Source organism: Acipenser ruthenus, chromosome 22, assembly GCF_902713425.1.
Source record: "Acipenser ruthenus chromosome 22, fAciRut3.2 maternal haplotype, whole genome shotgun sequence".
Classification (NCBI taxonomy): Eukaryota; Metazoa; Chordata; class Actinopteri; order Acipenseriformes; family Acipenseridae; genus Acipenser; species Acipenser ruthenus.
Genome location: NC_081210.1, coordinates 22,439,843 through 22,463,775, shown reverse-complemented (window position 1 = coordinate 22,463,775; position 23,933 = coordinate 22,439,843). Strand labels below are relative to the sequence as shown.

The following is a 23,933-nucleotide window of genomic DNA, read 5'->3' as shown; positions in this document are numbered from 1 at the left end:
GAAATTTATTGTATCTCAACAAATCTCACCATTATCTATTTTACAGTGAGTTATGTTGGCCTCTTCAGTGTTTATTTAAATTACTTGACCAGGAGAAACTTGTTTAGAGAGCCCTCGTGGACAGGAAAGAGGCAGCAAAGGAAGGGAGCTTTATCAGCTAGGGCCATTTCTCTGACTCGGATTGTATTTTATTAAAAGATTTACGAGATCTCCCTGCCTTTCCCAAAGATTATTGACCCTTGTGATTATGAGTAATGAAGTACAACAGCATTCTCACAAAATTCTTAGTTTATATAAAAAAAACACACCCTGTTGAGCTGTTTTACTGAAATGGCTCAATTGGACCTAAAATGAACTTTTAGACTTTTAGCACCTATTTTCTTTAGCCTGGTATCACCATATAGTGTTCAATGTAGTGTTGTTAAACAAACAAGTTTGTCCTCTCCCATCATCTACACATAAACCAAGGCTTATGGTGTTTGGGTTATAAGCACAACCTTTTACTTGTGAGTCATTTATATTAAATTAAGTTTGTTAAAAGATTTGAAGAGCTGATACTGTTCATTAGATATAATAATACAAAGACTAGCTTTCCAGACATCAAAAGTCTCAGGTGTAAATGGAACTCTTCAAAACAATTATCATGACTACCTTGATTAACACAGAAATTCATTTCTTAAAATTAAGTTGGATATTATTATATTCTTGAAACTGTTCTTGTTGGTTTATTTAACACCATGGTTACCAGTCTCTAAACAAGTTAAAGTTTTATGAACAAGCCCTGTAATGAATAGCAGAACACATTTGTATTTAAAATCTACCCTTCACTGGTTTAAAAATCCTGGAAATGTACAGGCCAAAAGTTTTGCATCACCCTATATAATTAACTGGTTTTGCTTCATAAACTTGAATGAAACCTGCTGAATAATGTTACATTATCATATTGAATTACATACCACTCTATAGTTTCCCGTAAGCGTAACAAAAAACTGACAAAAATTGAAAAATGTGACATTTCAAAATCTAACATGAAATACTGTACTACTATTATGGCTTCCGGTAGACTTTTGCAATTTCATTTAGTAGTTTCTTTGATTACATGATGTTAAATAAAAGATGTCAATTATGTTCATATAGAAATTTTGTCTTAAAATTTTAGGTGATGCAAATCTTTTGGCCATGGCTGTATGTACTCCACTAATACTGACAGCCCCTGAATCCAGAATTAATTTAGTTGAAAATACATAATAGACTTAAAGATATGACTAAATGCCAGTTTACCCAGGTCTGTGTTTCTTGTCTGTGTTTTATGATACAACACTGGAACTGTTATGTTTTATTGAGTCCTTGAAAAGTTTGTCAGATTCCAGCTGAGGATTCATTGGTAAAGTTCAACCTAGTCCAGTTTTCACTTTGATGAATTCACTTAAAATCTAAACAAAGGGGGCAACAGCAGCCTGTGAGAAAAAAGGGTTAGTGTTTCTTTAAAAGCTGTACAAGTTGTTTTAATTCCTGGCCAGTTTCCTGAGGGGGTGTTTTTTTTTGGAAAGGTGGAGTCTGGCTTCTCTGCACTTGGTCCCAGCATCTCAATCTGATTGCATTTATGTTCCTGTGTGTCACAAACTAAAGTTGCCTGCTTTAAGCTAACTTCTTCCCCGAACTGCAAAACCCAGAGAGCATGAATCAGAAATGGGCAGCTGTGTAAGTCTATACCTCTGACTACATATAATTATAACTTTGTACTGATTTGGGTTTGCCATTGGAACTTTTTGCATCTTTTAAATGTTTAGTTAACTTTCCCAGTTGTATCGAATTAACTTTGTTTCTGAAACAGTGTTGATACCTTATTTTAAATATTTCTGGTTTTATGTTGATAACATTAAGTTTTTAATTTAATTAGAATTTATAATTATATTTTAATTAACAATTTGATATCTGTTTTTATTACTCCATATTAGAGCTTTTGTTTGGATCAATCAAAAGTCTCTATTTTAAAACATTTGAATTTTTTTTGTTATTTTTTTATACCTCATCTATGATTTTTAATTATAGTTGTTAGTCTCAAAACGATTTGGCTTGCTTTTGTATTTCCATTTTTTGTGTGTGTGGAAGTTTTTAAACAATTAGACAATGCAGTACCAGGATATGGCCACACTACATTACTAGACGGATAAAGAAAAACTACAATTGATAGCAATAGTTATTTAGGTCTTATAAATTGATCAGCCATGGCTAAAGCTGCTCAGCTGCCCATATTGCTTCTGTGCTTCCTGCATACTGTTTGCTGTTTGGATTCTGTTCCTCCTACAATTCAATACAAAGTTTTGGAGGAAGTGCCCACTGGGACATTGATTGGAAAGATTGCTGATGATCTGAGCCTGGAAGGGGAGAATGAAGCACTGGAGGATTTTCAAATTGTTGAGCCAGTTCGGGCTTTGCCATTCCGGGTTGGACTACAAGATGGGACTCTTTCCACTGCAGATCGCCTGGATAGAGATGCCCTTTGCTGGGATACCAGCCCTTGTTTGATTCCTTTTAATATACTGTATAGGAAAGGAGGGACCATTGAGCTTTTGCAGTTACAGGTGGAAGTCTTGGATATAAATGATCACAGTCCGACTTTTCCAAACTTGGAGCAGGAAATTGAGATTTCAGAGAGTGCCTCACTGCACACCACAATACCATTGGATAGGGCGCTGGATCCGGATGCTGGTACCAATGCTCTGCATACTTATTCCTTATCCCCTAACCAGCATTTTGAATTAGATGTCATCACCCGATCGGAAGGAACCAAACATGGGCAGCTTGTGGTCATCAAAGCACTGGACAGGGAGGTTCAGTCTTCCTGTGAAATGTTTCTGACAGCCTGTGATAAAGGAAATCCACCAAAATGTGGGACCATGCTGGTAAGGGTTAATGTTTTGGATTCCAATGATAACAGTCCAGTTTTTGAGCGCAGCTTGTTTTCCGTTGAGCTAAAGGAAGACACGATGCCAGGGACCACCATCATCAATCTTCAGGCCACCGATCCTGATCAAGGGGCCAATGGAGAAATTGAGTATTCCTTTAGCAAGCATGTCCCTTTAGAAGTACTGAGCATCTTCAATATTAACCCCCAAACAGGAACAGTGACTCTAACAGGAGTTTTGGACTATGAGGAAAGACATACTTATGAGCTTGACATCCAAGCCAGGGATTTGGGGCCCAATCCCATCCCTGCCCATTGCAAACTCCATATCAAAGTCCTGGATGTTAATGATAATGCACCCAAGATACATGTCATGTGGGCTCCACCAGAGTCTGATGTTGCCATGGTTTCTGAGGGTGCTGCTACTGAAACCTTCCTTGCCCTAGTGATGGTATCTGATGCTGACTCTGGGTTCAATGGGAACATCCAGTGCCAAGTCCATCATGGGCTGGGTCATTTCCGGCTGAAGAGGACCCACGGAGACAACTATATGGTAGTGACCAATGCCACCTTGGACAGGGAGAGGCAGGAGAAGTACAACCTCACTCTGGTGGCCAAGGACCAAGGCATCCCATCCTTCTCTTTGACAAAGCACCTCACCGTACATGTAATGGATGAAAATGACAATGCACCTGTCTTCTCAAAGAGTCTTTATGAGGTTTCTTTCCAGGAGAACAATCCCCATGGCCTCTACATTCTTACGGTCAAATCTCACGATGTTGACCTGGGCCTCAGTGGGAATGTCACTTACTCAATCAAGGATTCCACAAAACCAGGAAAACCAGCTGCCTCTTTTATCATCCATCCCACAGATGGTATGATCTACGCTCAGCAGTCGTTAGATTTTGAACAGACAAAAGGTCTTACACTAATAGTGGAGGCAACAGACAATGGGCAACCACCACTGTCTAGCAGCGCTTCTGTCTTAATAAATATCCAAGATGTCAATGATAACCATCCTTTGATTGTGGACCCAGTGCTGAAGAACCACAGGGCAGCACTTAGCATCCCTGTTAACACAGAGAAGAGAGAGATAGTCAGTGAGGTGGAAGATGCTGCTAGTGAACACAGAGACACGCTAACTAATTACCACCTCGAGCTTTTTCCAAAGAGTAACGACTCTGCAGCAAAACTGAAACCAGATGGATACCTAGTAACGACTGTCAAAGCCAGGGATGCTGATGCAGGCCTAAATGGAGAGCTCCGCTATGAGATAGCAAGTAGGGATAGTTTGTTTGAAATAGATGAAGTGACTGGACAGATTTATGTGAATACCAGCAATGTTACAGAGCTGATTGGAAAAGTGTTTGTAGTAGAGGTCACTGTTCGGGACTTGGGTTCTCCACCACTCTCCACTCGAGCTTCTTTGGAATTGACTTTTCTCAGTCTCTTTGACCATCTCAAAAACTCTACTCCTGGCCAGCATGGACTACTGAGCTTTCCCCTGACTATAGCCCTCTGCCTTGGGGCCTTCTGTCTTCTGGTTGCCTTGGCAGCAACCTTGGTGACCACTTTCTGTCGGAATGAGAAACGTGAAAACCGGGCTTACAACTGCAGGCAGGCTGAGTCCACTTACACCAGGCACCCTAGGCGTCCACAGAAACAGATCCAAAAGGCAGACATACACTTAGTTCCTGTGTTGAGAGGGAGGCAGGAAGAGCCAGCTGGGGGAGAACCTGGCAGACCCCCTTCAGCTGGGTCAACAACGACTTTGGATGCGCTGGAAGCCTTTCCTCCTTGTCAGTTCAACCTGTCTCCATCCCTCAGCAGGACTCTCAGGAACCAAACTTTCCCAGAAAACAACAGCACTCTCCCCCTATCCCCTCCGAGAACTCTCCGCAAACCACACAACATTGAGGAGAGTGGGACTCTTCCTCGTACCCCTGCTTCCCCCTATAGGACTCTCAAAAAGCCCAAGAATATGGAGTTCCACCAAATAGAGGGCCCCACAGCTCAGCTACAGGCACCTCTGCCCTATACAGGGACACTGAAGCTGCCAGGAAAGGCTGCCGTCCAGCACAGTGCACAGGAAGAACCACACTCAGCCCCTGCCTCTCCCCCATTTCGGACACTCAGGAGGCAGAGGATCACAGACTCCAAGTCGAGGCCAGAGAAAGATGACCACCAGCAGATCTTGAGGAATCTGGTCCGGATCTCCATGGCAGCCTTAGCAGAGTACAACCCCATTGAACTCACTGCAGCGTCCCCAGAGGTACAGGTATGCATCGCAGAGACAAACTGGACAACTTTTTGGGGGGTGAGGGGCTGAAAGATAGCAAGAGTTAACAATTGGGGATTTACTGTTTTAGCCAAGTGTACTGAATCAATAATTTACCTAACTCAGAACTTTAATCAGAAAGATAATATAAAATGTTGTTTTGTGTTTACTACATGACATTAAAATGGTTAAACTAAGCAAATATTTTTTTAACTAACTACTGGTGAACTTCACTAGCATTTCAGAATTCTAAAAAAGTGGTTAAAATGTATTAGAAATAAAAAAGAGTTCAACTAGACAATAAGTAGAGCTATAGGCAGGACAGTAGGGATTACACCTGAACTGTATGTTACATAACATTATCTGAGGTAAACATTAATTAATCACAAACAATTAGATTTTAAAAACAGTTTGGAAATGTAGAATTCTGAAATGCTTGTGAATATAACCCTATGTTCGCATGCAGTTTGTCAATACAATTTATTTGTTTAAAATTTGAAATAATTTGTGTATTTTATTAATGCTTGGGGTAATTAAAGGAGCTTTAAGGACTACAACCTAATATAAAAATCCTTATTGTTTATATTAGAGTTTTAAATATATTAGGTCAAATTAAGCCCAGATCATTTACACATGTGCACACAGATTATTATTATTATTATTATTACTATTATTATTATTATTATTATTTTTTCCTTCTTACTACCTATTCAGTTTTTGCCTTCAGGGTTTTATGATATGGATTTCAAATGATGTCATATTGTCATCCAAAACCCTAAGAAATATTGAAAAAATAGAATGAACTAATTTACCCAAAGGTTTGGTTACAATCTTGTTATGTCTGGTAGCTGCTATGCATCAGTAGGGATAGCTTTAAACCACTAGCACAAAACACACAAGCTATTTTAAAATGTTCCGTTCTGGTTTGAAACAGTGCAATTTTGGTTCAGTTTCCTGATTTAATCTCTGAAATCTGAGAATAATTTCTCAAGTGTTTATTTTGGCATTTTGCATGACATTTCCTTTCATTTCAGTCAGATATCACAGTAGCTGCAAAATCTACATTTTTTAGAATGAAAAAGGACAGTACTCATTTAGCATTAAAACTGGATTCGAAATGGATTCTCAAATGATTAATTTGACATTCAAAATGCATGCCAGAAAATATTCAAAAGATCATATACTTTGACTTACTGAAAACAAATGCTTATCAAGTTAATCGTTATAATGATACACGATTGCGTCTAGGAAACATATCTATTTAGATTCTAAAATGAATCCAGAAAGAACAGTGACTCGAAAATAACATTAAATAGGAATGCAAAAATGTAATTCTTATTTGGTGCTGACTTTTCTATGTAAACTAGGCTGATATTTTGCAAGAGACGGAAGGGCAGAGAGATTGAATTATGCCTCCATTACATTATGATTTTATGACCCCCTCGTGGAAGCCTCAGGTAGAGGCTGAATGGCCATTTTAGTCTAAAATAGCAGTGTGTGCAGTGCTCATCCTGGAAGGAAACGTGTGGAAGAATAGGCTGTATATAGCAGGGTTGCTTCCCTTCTCAATGGGCTTTCCTGTTTTACAGCAAGTCTCCCAGTTGCTCTCCTTACTACACCGGGGCCAGTTCCAGCCAAAACCCAACTTCCGGGGGAATAAGTACTCAGCCAGAGCCGGCAGGTGAGGACCTCATTGTGATTTCCCCATTGTTTAAACACAGTCTTTGTTAATGAGCCAAACTGCAGCCCACACTCTTAATCTGCTTCGTAATATTACTCAAACTGCTTTAATTACTTGGCTTCTCCACATTGCTTGTTTTATACTGTGATATAAACCGTTATTTGACTTGGCTATTATTATTATTTTTATATTTCTTGTTACATGGTATTGAGAGAATCAGAAACTGGTCTCTTTTTGCAGGAAAGAATGGGAACAAAACTTGCCCGGTTCAAAACTAGCCATTTAAATGTGTTGCCTTGGATCTAAAGGGTTTTTTAAACTAAATATCCTGCAATTCTGAGCATAATGAAGGATGACATTTCTTAGTGCTTGATAAAGGTGCCTGACTGGTGGCACTATGATTATCCAAAGCAAGGGCAGCTTGGGCAGCCACATGTCTCTATTTGAATTATTCTGAAGCTCACCCTTCTAACCCTAACCCAACCAATGGGTGTGTGTTGGTGTTATTCTGATTAATGGGTTTGTTTCCAGAGTTGTTTGTTTACAAAATGAGTCACTGTGCAGTAAAGTACATGCATTGCTATACAGGGCAAGTGGGCAACCATTCATTGTTTGTTTTTTTCCATATATTACCATAATATTGTACTTATACGGTTACCCTGGGTGTACTGGGTATAAGCAAAGCTTAAAAATATAATGAAAATAAAAAGAATACTAACAAGAAATAACAATACTGCTAAAAACTAAAGGACATAAAATACACTGTTTTGGGCACTTAATTCAACATTCAACAGTATTACAGTCTGCAGGGCATCAGAGGGTTACAAAATAGGGCTCATGATTTCCTCATCCTGCCCCACCAGTGAACTTTAACCCTTTCTACATGGAACTTTTAAAGGGAACAGAGAGCCTTAGAGTGAGGGTGGAGTGTGAACATCTTTATATCCGAGACAGAACAGAGTGTCTTAGTGTGAGGGTGTGCTGACTATCTGCGTGACTGATGTTTCCTCTGCTGTGTTCCTCTACAGGTCTGGTGTACAGGATGCTGACTGGCAGAGTACCAAGGATAGTGGTCATGGTGAGAGTGAGGCTGGAGATATGGACTGGGAAACTGGACGGGACTCTCCCATTGACCCCCTGCTGGTGGAAGAGCTAGATAACCTGCTGACTCAGACAGGTAAGAAGAGCTTGCAAGGGGGAACTAATATACACAGTTATACAGAAGTTACACAAAGGAACCAATGCGTAGTTAACATCAGCTATGAAATCAATCCCATTGGCTTTTCTGAGCCATGTCCACAATTGGAATTGGAGGATTGCATGCTGCTAGTGAAAACATTGAAAAACTGTACTAACACCAGTTCTTGCTTACACGACTTTTGCATAACTTCAAAACCTCAATCATAAATTCAGAACCAAAGTCAAGTAGATTGGACAAACATTTCGGCTAATGCTAATTTAGAAGCATATTATTCACCTTTACCTCTTAAACTTTATAATTATGTTTATCAAGCTAACATTCAGTTCTGTCTGTACTATAGAAACTGAAAAACAATGAAGCTGATCAAATACCTTTTCGACTAACAACACAAAAATGCGGTATTTATAAATGTTTAGTTGAACACTGTGCTGTTTTTCCTCCCAGATGATGTGTTTATGGACCTCCCTGATCCAGCCTGGATGGCTCGCTTGTCTTTGCCGCTTACCACAGACTATAGGGAAAACGTCTTTGTCCCTGAAGGACTCCCTTCCCCAGAGACCCCTGCTCTTCCCCCAGCTGCTGATGGAGCTGCCTCCTTCTCCACCTTCGGGAAGGCCCCTGGCGAGAGTTCACAGATCTCTGGGCACCTCCTCTCCGAGGTCAGCACCCTCTTTGAGATGCTGCTCACTCAGAAGGCGGACTCTCACCCCAGGACTTCTGCTGAAGTGCTGTACAGACTCTCCGCTGCCTACCGCCGCTCCCTGGGTTTGGAAGGGGCAGCAACAGGGGGTGGCAACTTTCCTAGAGACTCCCCCAAAACACAAGATAAAGCTGACCCTTCAAGAGATATGGAGATCCATCAATTAGTCTGATTGTGAGAGTATGCTGGTACAATTCCAAACTACACAAGTTAAACTTGCGCATTCTACACATAAAGATGTCACCATTAGGTGGGATGTCCAGGGCCTGCTTTGTGGATGTTTTAAGATCTGAATAGGCTTTTTAATAGAAGCAGAGCAGGGGGGTTGACAGCAGTGTCAACTTAAAGCTGCACTTCCTCAGTACACTGTGGGGAAACTCTTTGGAAATGACAGTGTACAGCAACCGCCAACCAAATTCCAGACAACGGAATGAGATCAAACTGCTGTGGTTTAACAGCAAATACCAATCATGTTGTTTGGAAAAGACATTGTACTAAAACAGTTTAACTTGCCTTTAAAGTTATATTTCAGGTATTTGAAAAAAAAATTTCCGTAACATATTAAGAAAACTTTACTTTGCTTATGCAAAAATGATAAACATTTTGTTAGTAACTGGCTGACTGGTGCTGTGTTGGAGAATAGTGCAAGACCCTTTAGTTCATGTCAATTGGCAGTTCAGACACTAGCCTGTGAGGTGATTACAGATGGAAACAGGGCAATTACAAAAAGGTGCTACTCTAATGATGGACATGCCCTGACAGCCTACCTGGCTTTAGATTTGAATCTTTCAAACCAAAAAACACCTCAAAATAACCGTTGGTCCAACAGACATATTTCAGTCTCCTATACTATTTGTAAAGAGTTGGAACATATACAATGACCACAAGCCGATAGAGACTGCTGTTATTTATGTTTAAATCTTAACTGTGCCCTCTTCCCTGTGCAAGCAAACACATACTGTAAGTAAGGATCAGCTTGGCATCTCTTGGGTGGCTGTAAAATATCCCACTTATGCATGTTAAAATATTCACTCAGTTTTATTTATATTTTCATATTTATTTAAAAGTTTACATTCATTTCATGTACAGTATTAAAATACAGTGTAAAACAAGACATGATTTTAAAAGTAGTAAAATCAATGAGATTTTTTATAATACAGTACATATTTGGTAGAAAACGTAATTTACAATCGTATAAATTCTACATAAATAACGATGCTTAGTTAATGTATATACTGCAGATGCTGTCTGCCTCCCCCCACACACACAAATAAGTTATTTTTCTACAAATCTTGGATGTATATTTTCTATTAAATCTGAAGTTTTAAACACTCCTTTGTTGCCATGTAAAGACCGCACTTTTTAATATTTTGTTTATTAAAAAACCGTTTTGTACAAATTCTGATTAACTGTCTCTCGATAGCATACACTGTTTCTGTTATTTATCTCAAATGTGTTCTGCTGATGCCCTCTCATGGCAAACTAAACGAATTACAATATCCTCTTAAAAATTATTTTAGGGGCAACATTCAATAAAAAGTAAGAACGTCTACCAGTCAATCTGCACTCTGATTCTAAGTTTGAACAATGCATTTCCAGCTTTAATACTCCCTTCTGTTACACCATATTTGTACTTCCTAAAACTTTGATTTGCTGTCATAATTGAATACAGCACAGCAGTAAACCTTCAGAACTGTGTTAATACAGACTGCGCATATATTCACATGAGCTTGTTTAAATGCACACTTAGCAATGCCTTTTATCATAGACTTGTGTGCTGTAGTGGTGGCCACAGCAGGTAACAGTGGAGGTAGTACCAAAAGTGTATTGGTTGCTGATGAACTTTAAGTAACCATTTGATTTGACAGTGTAACAGTAAGCTCTTCTGTGGTGTTTGCTGCCTGGTAGCGGATCTCCTGCATGCCCAGTGCCTGGAAGCACACAGAGTAATGGGAGCTGTTGTGAATGTAGCGCAGGAACTCCTTGGCTCCTGGAAGGTGGGTGTTATTGACCACGATGATGCAACCCTTGGTTAGGAGCCCGCCCTCTTCCAGGGCCCGCAGGTCAGGCAGGTACTCTGCCACATCGTGGTCCATGAAAACCAAGTCCAGGCTCTGCACTCCAAACTGGGGCTGCAGCTGGGGAATGGCTGTACATGACGGGGAGACCAGCAGCTGGAACTGAAGAAGAAACAAGAGTCCTGTAAGTAAGTGTGGGCTGCAAGCTGCATCCTGCAACCATACAGGGTCACACCTTCACAAAATTGAGACACAATAGGCTGCTAGGTGGGGCAGTGCTTTAATGAATTTCCTGTAAAGATCCAAGTTGGAATCCAACTTTGAACTGCAAAAGCATTAAACAGTTCGGCACAATTTAGAAGAGCTGGCAGTATCTGATCGAGGCATGGGACAGAGTGCCTTGTATTCTGTGCACGGTGTTTAAACACTAGACTACTGTGTGTGCTGTCTTTACTCACCTGTGAGTGTTTGAATCCAGCCACCAGGATCATCTCCTCTCCCACGTCGGCTGTGTCCGGGTCCTGTTCCACAGTGTACAGCTTCCCCGACGCGGGCAGGAGCCTGAGAATGCGGATAGCAGAGTACCCGCAGTGCGTGCCCAGCTCCAGAGCCTGCAGAGGGGCAGCCCTGCTCACTGCGCTGTCCAAAAACTCCCCTGGAACACACCAGGGATGGTGAACTCACAGCAAAACTGGATCTGTTTACAGTGGTGGCCGCTGCACATCACTTTACCTTTGACGAAACACAAAGGCACAGCCTACAAGATGCTTTCATTTGTGGGTTCAGGACTGCAAGACAGCAGAACAGGCCTCTTACTATTCATTCAGGTGACAGGCAGCAACATAGGAGGGGTTTCCTAAGGCCATCCCTTTCCACAAGTGCTCCAGACTCTCCCTTTATACCCAGGTCTAATGAGTGTCAATCAGAAGCAGGTAATTTATCAGTTGCCATGTATTGTATCAGGCAAACCTGAGACAGATTCAATCAAGAGGGAACACTGGAAGCTCCCTATCAAACATGGCCAAACCTGAAGAAAGGTAGGGATGTACCTGGTGACCGCATTGATCACACTCCATGAGTTACCCCCCATTATTGCCCAAGGCTGGGGGTTCACAGTATTTTTCCTGCTGCATGAGGCAAAGGATTTGGATTTTATTATAACACATGGATAGTGTAAAGCTATAACCTCACTACTCGGGTAACATGAATTCATGTATTTAATATCCAGAGTTACCTTTCTCGGGTAACATGAATTCATGTATTCAATATCCAGGGTTACCTTTCTCTTGCCCAATACTGCAGGTGGGCTGTGTTTGAGAATAGCACTCAAAGGTCTGCAGCACGCTCTCCGGCTGCCCGTGGGTGGAGTTCATCAGGACGAAGCTGTGTGTGCGCCTCTCTAATGATCTCTGTGCGAAGCTGCTCATCTTCCTCCTGTGGAACACTCTCTGACACAGCGCTCCCACCCGCTCTCGGTAATGGAACACCAGTGTGGCAATCACAGGGAGCATGGGCAGTGCAACAACCAACAGCCACATCGCTTGCTGAGTAGGGGACAATAGAAGAGTGAAACTTACTATCCATGGGAATCCATGACCAATACTAAATGTTAATGATATATAAATACACTGGTTAATAAAATAACATTGAGCAGGGCATTCTAACTTTAAGAAGATCAACAATGCAACTGGGTATTGCATTATTCTATTAACTAAGTTATTATTATTATTATTAGTTTATTTAGCAGACGCCTTTATCCAAGGCGACTTACAGAGACTAGGGTGTGTGAACTATGCATCAGCTGCATAGTGACTTACAATTACGTCTCACCCGAAAGACGAGGCACTAGGAGGTTAAGTGACTTGCTCAGGGTCACACAATGAGTCAGTGGCGGAGGTGGGATTTGAACCGGGGACCTCCTGGTTACAAGCCCTGTATTAACTGTAAGTATAAATGATCTTCCCTAGCCCCTCTGTGGTGGAACCAGCTACCGGAGAACTTCAGAACTGCCCCGTCTCTCACTGCTTTCCGCTGCCTCCTCAAGACTGCACTTGTAGATCTCTTCTTCTACCCCTCCTAGCACCACGTTGCTGGATCCTCAGCTGATGCACTATCCTTGCACTATTTCTATGTCATCGTAGATATACATTGTTGTAATCCTGACTTGTTGCATCTTATTTCATATTGCACTTTAGTTGTATAATTGACACTTATTGTAAACTACACTGTATTTAAATATTGACCTTGCATTGTAACCCTGTACTGCCCTATAACTGCTCAGAAAACAAACAAGACAAAAAAACATTTACAAGATTCTCAATTGGATCATGATGATCTGTCGACAAGGGCGCCACCTGCTGTCTGATGAGAAAATGTACTCAATTCAGCTCTACCTGGATTTATACTGATTTTGTACAACACATTACAATACACAATAGCGGCTACTACGACTAATATCTAATAGAGGTGAAAACAAGGATATTCAAGCAGTAGAAACTCTCTAAAACACATGATTACTGCAGTATTCCCTGCTTATTCATATTAACAGCTGTACACAGACGTGCAAATCGTTTTGAAAATTAGTGTTGAACTGTTTTGAAAGTTTAGCACCAGAGCCTACTGAGGTGTTAAATTATCAAACCCCACCCTAATCAAGCCCTCCTCCCCCCGCTCTTCAATTAGGTGTTAGTGTTTTGTGTTACAGTAAAGGCATACAAAATATATAAATACAAATAAAATAAATATTTTTTACAGGCGCCATAATGTATTTGCTGGCGCTGTATGCGGTACCCAATATAGCGCCAAATGTGCGCCCGAGTAGTGTGCTTACCTGAAACAAGTAGTGCTGCGATTTAAGCGTAGGTCGGTCTGTAAAAGACGGGGCAAATCCAGCTAAAACTACGATCCGAGTTCGTCGAGGATGTGTTTCGTGGTTTTACAAAAAAAGCCACTTTTGGCAGGTACGAGTTTAAATCCTAGGTAGGTGTGTGACGACTAGTTTAAATGCTCATACTATTATAAACACAACGAACAAGTGAAGTCTACGTCAATGCGAACTGTAAATGTGTCTCTTTTTCAAACCGCTTAGTGTCAAAAGCAAATGTGCTGTGTCAACTACATGCACTGTACTTAGTTCAATCCTGTCAGGGTCAGCTGCCCCATTGCATACCGGTCTGGTGCAGGCAAAACTGCCTGAATGAAGCGGACATCTCTTGTTATACCTGCCAATGGTATATTATATATATACACACACACGCATAGAGAAGCGGAAGTATATTGGATAACCCGTTTTAAGCAGTAGATATTCGCGATCCTTTCAATGTGTTAACTTACATGTATCCTAAATTCAAAGTACAATCCCATTTAAAAGAAGGAAGTGAATATTTGACCCCTTATCACTCCACGTAGCTAAGCAATCCTTAAAGACACAGGGTCATAATTACAAAAGTGAAAAACAAAAACGGCTTACAAGACCAAGATGCACGTAAGATATATATATATATATATATCATAAACATTTAGAATGTGTATACCAGCGCTAAAAGAAAGTTTACAAACTTCGAGAATTCTCAACCGGCGTGCCTTGTCCTGGGAAAAAAAATGTGTCAAAATAATACCGTTGCAGCCAAAACAATCCTTATGGTAAATAAAGTATTAAATAAAACACCAGTTATACAATAGGAAAAAAATATATATATTTATTGATGGTGTTGCATCAAAATATTTCACTCCATTATTACATACATATATATTTTTTGCAAAATAAATTCTTGTATAGTCATTTTACCATTTCCCAGGTTCTTACAGTACCAAGGCCAAAAGAAGCAGTGTTAAAATACCCACCAAGGAATCCAAAACACATACATTAGATATGCACTCTCAGTCTGGCACAAGCCTGCACAAATAAATTGCTTCAAAAGCAATTTTGTAGTATGTTTTCATTTGACGCTTGTGCATATTTCCAAACCCAGAATAGCGTTAGCATATCTTTTTTCTTTTCTTCCCATTACTGTCCTTTGGCACAGACATTACTGTGACTTATGTATAATAGAAATCACATCCATCTCTCTAACACAGACCCAAAACAATACAGACCTATTCAAGCACATGAACACATGTAAGGCCCAATGGTAGAGATTTAGTTTAAGTGCTTTTTTTTTTTTTTTTTTTTTTAAACAATGAATCTCCAAAACCATGTGCTTGGTTGTACATAACACAAACAAACCTGAATACAGTTTTGAATACACCAGTCCATCTACCTACTCTGGATAAAACAACGGTTTCAAAACGGGGAAAAAATAAATAAACATACAGTTTCACCCTTAATCTGTTGGACGTCCCTACAAAGATCCATGACGAAAGATTCAATATTTTTGTCATGTTGATAAAAATGGACATTATACCCCTTCAGATGGGTAGAGATGCATTTAAACCAGTTGACATTATGTGCTACATAAAAAAGGCACATTGCAATCAGTCCTATCTTTATTATGCCATTTTTGTTAAAAATGAACCCACCTGACAAAAAAGTAGTAATTATCCCCAACAATTAAGGAATAACAGCCAGATGGCAGGACGGAATTCCTTTACTGCAGAAGCTTTGCATCTGACTCATAAAAAAGGTGTCCATCTGAAACAGATTTCTGAACTATACAGGTTTTCTTATGTCAAGAACATGTTTTTGACACCCTATCCTGCCCCCATCGTCCACACGCAGGAAGCAGGTTTGGGTGAAAAGAGTTTATTGTTTCGTGGCTCTTGGACAAAGCTTGTTCTAGAATAGCTAACAGGCATCGTGCAGATGCTTCCGGTGCTCCAAGAGTGGGTCAGAACTTGACCGAGGTTGTTTGGGATTGGGAGGTCTGCTGGTTCGGAGGGTCTTTCTGATCCAAGCCACAACCGATCCACTGCAGAGATGCAAGGCGAGGATCTGATTGATCTTAGAACCACGTCCTCTGAAATAAGAAAAAAAAAAAGTGTAACTGGAAAGATGCTTGTGAGTTTAAATATGAGTTATAACAAATCTTAGTAGACATTCAAAACAGGCTTGCTTTAAAGTAAACCTTTTCTTTAACAGAAAAACCTATTTGTGAATCTATTTAAGTACCAGCTAAATTTTGCCTATAATATTGCCTTTGCAGCTTAAAGCGATGAAGGCATTATAGCAAACTGGTACTTAACTAAGATAGTATATAAATAATATTTTACATATTTAATAATTAAAGGGAGGTTTTGTTTTATTGTTCACTTTGACAGTGTTCAGTTTTAAAATGTACTCCAAAACAGTCTACCATTTCTTGGAAAAGAGAAAAACCATCCTTCAAAATGTTAAATCCAAATATAAAGGTAAAACTGTAAGAAACGAAGTCAAGTAGACAAACATTTCAGCTAGTGTCTTCAGTGTACTGTAATGAAACTGTAAAAGGAATAGACGGGACGAAAAATTATCTGTGAAGAAAGAACCTCAAAATACATCATTTCTAGCATTTAACTTCCTTGCTGCCTCACCTTCTATTCCCTGGCAGTAGAGGCTAGTCAGAGTCCGAGCCTTGCCATTCCCTGCTTTAGCAGCCTGCCGGTAGTGCTCTATCGCAGTCCAGTAGCACTGACGTACTCCAAAGCCTCTCTCATAACACTGGCCCAAATTAAACTGACTCTGGGAGTCCTGCAATAAAATAAAATGAGTAGGCATAATCGTTATTTAATATTTATAGGCATACATAACAGGGTTGGAAATAAGACTCCCATTGTATAGCAGTTTGATCCATTCCTGGTTTTACTAGGAGTCTAAGACACACCTGAGTTTGTTACCTATACGCTGTGGCTAATCAAGCTCGCAGTAAAACTTGGATAGGTGAAACTGCTGTGCAATAGTTCTTTCTATCCCTGCATAACCTATACATTTGCATGAGAGGCACACAAGTCATGTCATACATTCTTCTGGCTGGTATCACTGTAAACTATACTGGCCCAGTTTTTCTGGTACAAAATGAACAACCACTCACCCCGTTCTGTGCCGCCATCTTCAGGTATAGGACAGCTTTTTTCTCGTCTCTGTAGGGCTCCCGAGTAAACAGCACTCCTAGGTATGCCTGAGCCTGCACAACACAAGTAAAACATTCTTCCATGAAAATGCAGTTTCACAATAACATAGCACTTAATATACAAGTACTGCGGACTCTGTAAACCACAGGTGAGGTGGGGCAGTGGGTTGATGCACTACTTTTTCACTTATGAAGCTTGAGGTTTCACCAACTTAGCACAATTGGCAGTTTCTGCTGGAGTGAAGATATTTTCAGCAGACCTAGGTTATCTCTGGTCATAACTGGTGCAGAAGTGTGTGTATGTTACCTACGAGAAACAAATGCACTTGGTCTCATTATCAGCCCAATGGTTCTCCGAGTATCCGTGGCATCCCCTGTTGCTTTACTGTGCAGGATGTACTTAGCGTATCGGTATTGTGCCTGGCTGTGTCCTGCAGTAGCAGCCTGTTTGTAACACAGAGCAGCCTATGGAAGAAACAACACCTGTAAATGATTTCTACAGCAAGATGCAATACATCATTTAGATTCAACTCCAGCTTCCTGTTCCATTCCTTATTTATACTTCTGTTATCATATATATTGCTCAGTATTCAATAGCAGCTCTGCAATCATACCTTTTCCATGTTCTTCACAACCCCACTTCCCTTTTCATAACACACTCCCAGGTTGAACTGTGCCTTGCAGTATCCTTGACTGGCAGCCATACTGAAACAGGAGAATGCAGTCCGGTAGTCCTCTGCTTTGGTATGCTCAATACCTGCAGCAAAATACATTTTTATTTTCAAGGTTTGGAAAATATATATGCCACACATAAAATGCATTTTATTTACTGAAAATAAAAAAAAAATCTTTCACACAATACAAAGACTCAAACCTTCAAAATTGGTTTTATTGTGAACTTCTTTCCACTGTTTTGTTTATGTCACCCCATGGAGACATAAACAGTTGCAGTATTCAGACCTATTGCTGGTTAGATTGTTAAAAAATAGACCCAAGTTATTCAAATTAAGATATTTAGACATCTGGAACTCCTTACCAATAATGTTTAAAATGGCAGGAATGCTTGAGTCTGTGACAGACTGCAGGTTCTTCATTGCCCAGGTTAGTTTATCTTCGAGTGTGAAACTTTCCTTAAAAAAAAACAAAAAAACATGCATTTATATGTGACATTTTAAGTGAACTACACGCTTCCAGATATCTGTCAAGGAAACTTTAAGCACTAAAGTTACCTTTTTATTTTCTGTTTGGTTCTCTTGAAGTCCACCTTCTTCGTGGTCTGTACTGTCTGCAGCCAGAACCTTGTCTAAAACACACACAAGACAGTGTATCACTTTCAGTCTCATACAGTTCTCTAGTTTCCATGAATAAATGTTTATCTATTATATGAAAATCCTTACCTGTATCTAGATCATCATGGTTAAATGCACTTTCCTGGGTGGTGGAGGAAGTGGAACTATCTGTAAAGCTGGAGGATTCCCCAGAGCTTGTACCTTGATTTTCCAAACTTCTCAGGCAATTCACATTCACCCTTCTAGGCAAAACATCCTGACGGGTCACTAAAAAAAACAAAAAAACACAACACATGCTGATTCACTGGATTTGGCTCAGTAAAATTGAATAATCTCCCCACTGCAAATGTGATGGCAAATCTTTTATTACAGAATGAATGGCACAGTGGAAGTTTTACTCACACAAATCAACAAAGACCCTGTATCCACATCTGTAAATCTGCGTTGGCTCCCTAAGATGGCTCTGATCGCAGTTAGAGAGATGGGAGTGAACACGTCTAGAGAGCTGCAGAAACAACACTGCTGCTGCCCCCTGGACAACAAGAAGCACAACTCAATGATTAGAGGACACACCATGACTAACAACAACTCAATTTATCATTCTACACATACAGGACCTGTACACTGTAATTCCCTTCTATTCAAACTGTCTTGAGTGAAAAAATCAATGAAATGCAAATTAACTCAAATAAAAACTAAACCATGCTTACCCATCCCACAGCGTCCAAAGCAGTGAAGCGCGGGAGGCCTGCAGAGTAATAGTGAAAAGTCTTCTCCTTCTGCTGCTGGTCCCCATTCTCTCCATTGTGTGAGCCAGAAGAACTGAACGAGCTGCTGCAGAAACAGATGAGAAAGAGAGGAAAAACATATTACTGGCAGGGAACTGAAACTACACTGGACTTGAAGATCTGATTTGTGCACTCCTGTTAAATATGAACTTATTTTTTACCACATGACTTTAATTTCCAAAAAAAAAAATATATTTTTAAGAGCTATTGCGTAAATCAGTGACTTTTGCCATTATCAATATTCATTAACCTTAACTTTTATAATATACTGTTCTAACAGATGCTGAACCTTTAGTACCTGTTTTAATTTACTACACCGATTCAATACCACCCAACCTGCTGATACAAACAGACGGACCTGCTCTCAGTGGGATGGAGGCTGGTAGACAGCAGTGAAGAGGAGTTCAACACATCATCCTCCACATGGTGTCCCTGGGTGAGGCGCAGAGGACTCGTCACATGACAGCGGTGCAGAACTGACAAAGTGGGCACAATAGAAACACTTTATTCCACCAACTGCCTAATCGATAACACTTATTATAAAGCAAAAAATATATATAAAAGGTTCTTCATGAAAGCCTTCAAATACCAAGGGTTTTGTAAAAAATTAAACATGCATCTACAAATGCAATTTAGTATGATGTGGACGATCTTAATCTGTTAAAGACATCCCTAAGTAATAAGGAAATGATTACCTGGAAATCAGTTATATTAAGTCCAGTATATTCATATTTGTTTCGTGCAAACGTATTTTTAAAATGATTTTCATATAATGTGTGCCTTATTATATTATTATATAATTATTCAACAGCTGTCAAAAAAAGTTGCTTCCATTGTTTATTTTTGTTCCCTATCCAAATTCTTCGTGGAGGGACACTAGCGCTGCAACACACAAGTTTAACAACACTGGAAGTTGCTGGAAGATTCTGGTGTATACTCGAAGTGTATGTGCGTGTGCGTGTACGTATGTATGTCTATATATGTATGTATGTCTATATCTATATCTATATCTATATATATATATATATATATATATATATATATAGATATATATATGCAACACATGGAATTCGAACTCCAATTAAGAAATGGTATATTGGTAATATTATATATTTTTAATTTAATAATAATAATAATAATAATAATAATAAGGCCGGTAAAGTTAATAAACAGTAATCGCTTACCTCTCCCCACAATGCCATTGATCCTCCACATCGCGCTGTGCTATCCCGCCTATTGTTTTCTGAAAATACTGAGGTCTGTACCTTTATATACATATATTTAAACGAATTATTCGAAAATAAAACGCCTGCAAACACACTCAGCCCGTATCCATTTTGTTTACATCATAAGGGGAAGCCCTTTCTCTGTGACTTGCTCCAGAAATGCTTGAAGTAGTCACGAGATTTTCCCGACATGCGCCAAGGAGTTCAAAGCGATTCCGAAACTGACTCCATTGTGTTTCAAACAAGTTCGGTATCGTAAAGTAATCAATAGATACAGTGGAGCCAACATGGCGAACACGGGAAGCAGTTATTCATTCCTTGTGATTTCTGCTGCCACCCAGCTGTAGATATAGTGCATAATAAAACCTGGAGTGCGTGCAGAGAGCGCTCTCTAGTGGCGTCCCGTAATGTTAGCAGTTCTTGAACGGTCTAGTGTTAGGAGCAAGCAGTTTCAAAATGCCAAGCAGGATGGCTCATGTGATGTTTCTTCATGAGTTTATGGAGGATTTTACAGACATTCAGCTGTATAATGCTTCTATTGCAATAGCTTTGTGAGCAAAGGACATGGTAGTAGCGCCAGTAAACGAGAATAGTAGTGAGTGCCCTGTGTAAGGATAGGTAATTATGTTGAGAACATTGTTCCTCGATACAGCGATGTCTCCTTTAGTTTAAATCACATTTTCCAATGGAAAGGTCGACATTCGAGGTAATAAATCCCTTGTTTCCACTCAGGCAAATAATGTCACGTAGCGCAGCTAAAACCTAATTTAAAAGGGACAGGCGACACCTGTAGATTCATTTAAGCGTGGTATATTGTGATGATGATGATGCAATTTTAATACTGATATCAGTAATGTATTGCTGATATCAGCAATTCTATTTTTGATATCCACAATTGTATTTCCGAATCAACAATTCTATTTTTGATATAAAAATATAACAGTGAACATTGTTGATATCAAAAATGGAATTGCTGATAGCAGCAATACATTACTGATATCAGTGTTAAAATTGTTGATATCAGCAATTGAGGATTAAATGTTAAAACGGCTTGCCATACACAAGAAATGCACATCGTTCAATGGAAAAAGCCACGTAATTCCTTGGGGCGCTCTGCCTTTTGAACGCGCTCAGCACCATTGCGCGCGCTCTACGTGGAACATTTAGGAACGCGCTTTGGTGCGTTTCAATTTGAAAACGTGAAATCGAGTTATTTCAAAACAACCTCGGAAAAAGAAGAAATACATCTTTAAAATAGCAAACACGTGTACACTTCAGATTTTTAAATTTTATTTTAAAAAATGTACTCCTTAGGAAATGCTGATGAACCTTCTAGTAGGAACAAGAAAAGACAAGCATCGAAGAAAAGCAGCAGCGAGTCAACTGAAAAAAGTACCGTACAAAAAACCTAAATACAAGTTTATATTTATTACGGGTTGTTGGCTTTAAATGGTAGACATAACAACTATTTATTTTCGTGCTCTCCATAATGTTCACAAATAGGTTGTGTTTTTCTTTTACTTTACATGATTGTATCAGTTGTACAAAACGTTTCGAAATGAAAAATTTGCCAGTAGTATCAAATATTAACTGAAATGTATTCTTACTTACAATATATCTTTTGTACGGTATATGCCTATATGTTAAAACTATGTTTGAATAATTTACGGGCTAAAAACGAAATTATAATTCCATATTCAAATACTTTTTTTTATTACACGAAAACATGTTAAAATCTATATTACATTACACTACATCTATATATAAAAAAAATAAGTTTACATATATAAACAGCTATAGGGAGTCTATGGAAGTAATGTAATAATTTAGCATATGGCATATTTAAAACATTACTGTATTAAAAGAGGTTCCTGTAAAGCACCTTAATTGCTATTAATTATTATTATTATTATTTTTATTTATTTATTTATTTATTTATTTATTTATTAGCTATACAGGCACAAAAATCTAGTAGCAGAGACCTGCGGATAAAAACAACATTACAGGATTTACTTATCTACATTATCTTCCTTATAGATATCTGCATATGTAAGTAATCTGTTTGAGAAATCAAAGTGTTAATTTACTAAATGGTCTACCATACATCATCAACTACCAGGATATGAGGGCACACTTTAGAGTTTTACATTAATCTAACCGCTTATCCGGTTTTGTTGAAACTTGGTTAGGACATTCTTTGGGAGTGTAATTGTTATCGAGAGTTCAGGGACTGTAAGGATATGTCTCTCTTTTATAAATGGGTTGAGTTTGATTAAATGTTTTATAACTGGGGTGTGAAGGATGATCAAGGTTCTTGGTCCATATCCCAGGCTATTTCTTAATGAGATTTGTTAGATATAAATGGCTAAACCCACTTCTGTTCTTTACAGTGAAGTAGAGGGGGTGACAAGAGAAAGGACAAAGCAAAATTACACAGGTCTGCCAGATTGAGAAATAGAAAAAAAACAATAAAAAACATAATTTTATCTGAACTCAAGACCATTTAGAATGATTCAAACATTACAAAGGGTCAGGGAGTAGCCTAGTTGTTACATTTATAAACGAGTACCCTGAAATAAAGCATGATTTAATATTTTTTTTTTTTTTATGGTCTATGAAAAATAGATTTATTTTTAAGATGTGCTATGTTGTTGTCTGTCAAAATATATTAATCAACCACCAGGTGGTGCTCAATACATTAACATTTTGCGTTTGGTTGCAGTAACATTTGGTCAGATAAGCACTGACATGTACTACCACACCAAAGTCATGTCCAAGTTGTTCTTGGAAAGTAGTCTTTCAGAAAAGGATACAAGCAACTATAAATCATTGGGAAGCATGGAAGACATTTGGACGGTAAGAAATAGACATGTAGATATGATTAAGATATTATAGGCATTTCAAGTTGTTTAGGTAATAGTGTTACATTCATGGTAAAACAGAAACAGTAGATTAGAGAATATTGATTGCAGCATTTCTTCATAGTGTTGACCCTATTAAAGTATTAAGGTCACCTTTTGTTAGTACAGTATTTACAATAAATAAATAAATTTACCCTGCTTGCTTATGCTTTACCGTCCTTTCACTCGGCTTTACTACACTTTCTTATGCTTTAACCATAGTTTACCACAGTTATTAAAAGGGCAGTTATTTAATTTCAAGTTCATTTCAAATTGTTCTTTTCTTTTTAAAATGACGTTTAGTATTTTGAAGGACCTTTACTGGATGGCCTCTACTGGGATTCATGGTACAACAACAAGAGCCTACCTACAAATGAAAGCCATATATATTATGAAAATGTGCTGTTGGGAGTTCCACGCATTCGACAAGTCAAAGTGGTTAATAAATCCTGTCCTTTGCATTCTAGTTTTGTCTCAATAACTCAATGTTTTGATTCATACTTGTCTGAAGAAGAAGATAAATCATCTTTTGGACCGAAGAATGGGACAGCGTGAGTATTACTGGGGATGTAATTAACACCACCACTAGCTAAATCTTTTAATAAAATCAACTCAAGAGGCACAAGTGTAAACAAGTAACTTGTACGGTCAACATAACCCCCAGATACCCTCTACATCTATATGATGTTGAAGTTTAAAGTCAAAGTCTAAATGCATTTAGCCATAAAAAGAACACTATTTAAGCATAAAAAGCTCCTCAAAACTTGGTTCACATTTGGGAGGACTAGATACACTGTTAATAAGTGTTTGTATTCTTTAGAACATCAATGACACTTGTTTTTTAAACCCACTCAGCTGGGAATATACGGCTCCCAGATCTTTTCCGGAAAGCCATTGGGG

General features: G+C 39.0%; 3 protein-coding genes across 4 annotated transcripts; 1 reads left to right on the top strand and 2 right to left on the bottom strand.

Moving 5' to 3' along the window:
* The first annotated feature begins 1,070 nt into the window (after positions 1-1,070).
* LOC117964622 (protocadherin-12-like) lies at positions 1,071-9,806 on the top strand. 2 transcript variants are annotated; one of them, XM_058996156.1, is made up of 4 exons: positions 1,071-5,180; positions 6,776-6,867; positions 7,896-8,044; positions 8,513-9,806. In XM_058996156.1, exons 1-4 carry the CDS (start codon positions 2,229-2,231, stop codon positions 8,938-8,940), a joined length of 3,621 nt encoding a protein of 1,206 aa, XP_058852139.1. In that variant the 5' UTR covers positions 1,071-2,228; the 3' UTR covers positions 8,941-9,806. The 2 variants fall into 2 exon arrangements, with proteins under 2 accessions (XP_058852139.1, XP_058852138.1); XM_058996155.1 differs by having other exon boundaries at positions 1,072-5,186.
* A 35-nt stretch (positions 9,807-9,841) lies between these two features.
* LOC117431088 (transmembrane O-methyltransferase homolog) lies at positions 9,842-14,161 on the bottom strand. The gene is made up of 4 exons (XM_034051716.3): positions 13,617-14,161; positions 12,066-12,330; positions 11,245-11,441; positions 9,842-10,948 (listed from the first exon to the last, which is right to left on the bottom strand). Exons 2-4 carry the CDS (start codon positions 12,322-12,324, stop codon positions 10,613-10,615), a joined length of 792 nt encoding a protein of 263 aa, XP_033907607.1. The 5' UTR covers positions 12,325-12,330; positions 13,617-14,161; the 3' UTR covers positions 9,842-10,612.
* Positions 14,162-14,456: 295 nt separating this feature from the next.
* LOC117431172 (DAP3-binding cell death enhancer 1-like) lies at positions 14,457-20,359 on the bottom strand. Its single transcript, XM_058996154.1, is given in 13 exon segments — positions 14,457-15,741; positions 16,295-16,438; positions 16,440-16,451; positions 16,792-16,884; positions 17,142-17,295; positions 17,445-17,587; positions 17,867-17,960; positions 18,060-18,133; positions 18,228-18,386; positions 18,522-18,651; positions 18,830-18,953; positions 19,266-19,383; positions 20,092-20,359. Coding segments are annotated over 13 exon segments (1,542 nt in total). The 5' UTR covers positions 20,123-20,359; the 3' UTR covers positions 14,457-15,475.
* Between the last annotated feature and the right edge of the window lie 3,574 nt (positions 20,360-23,933).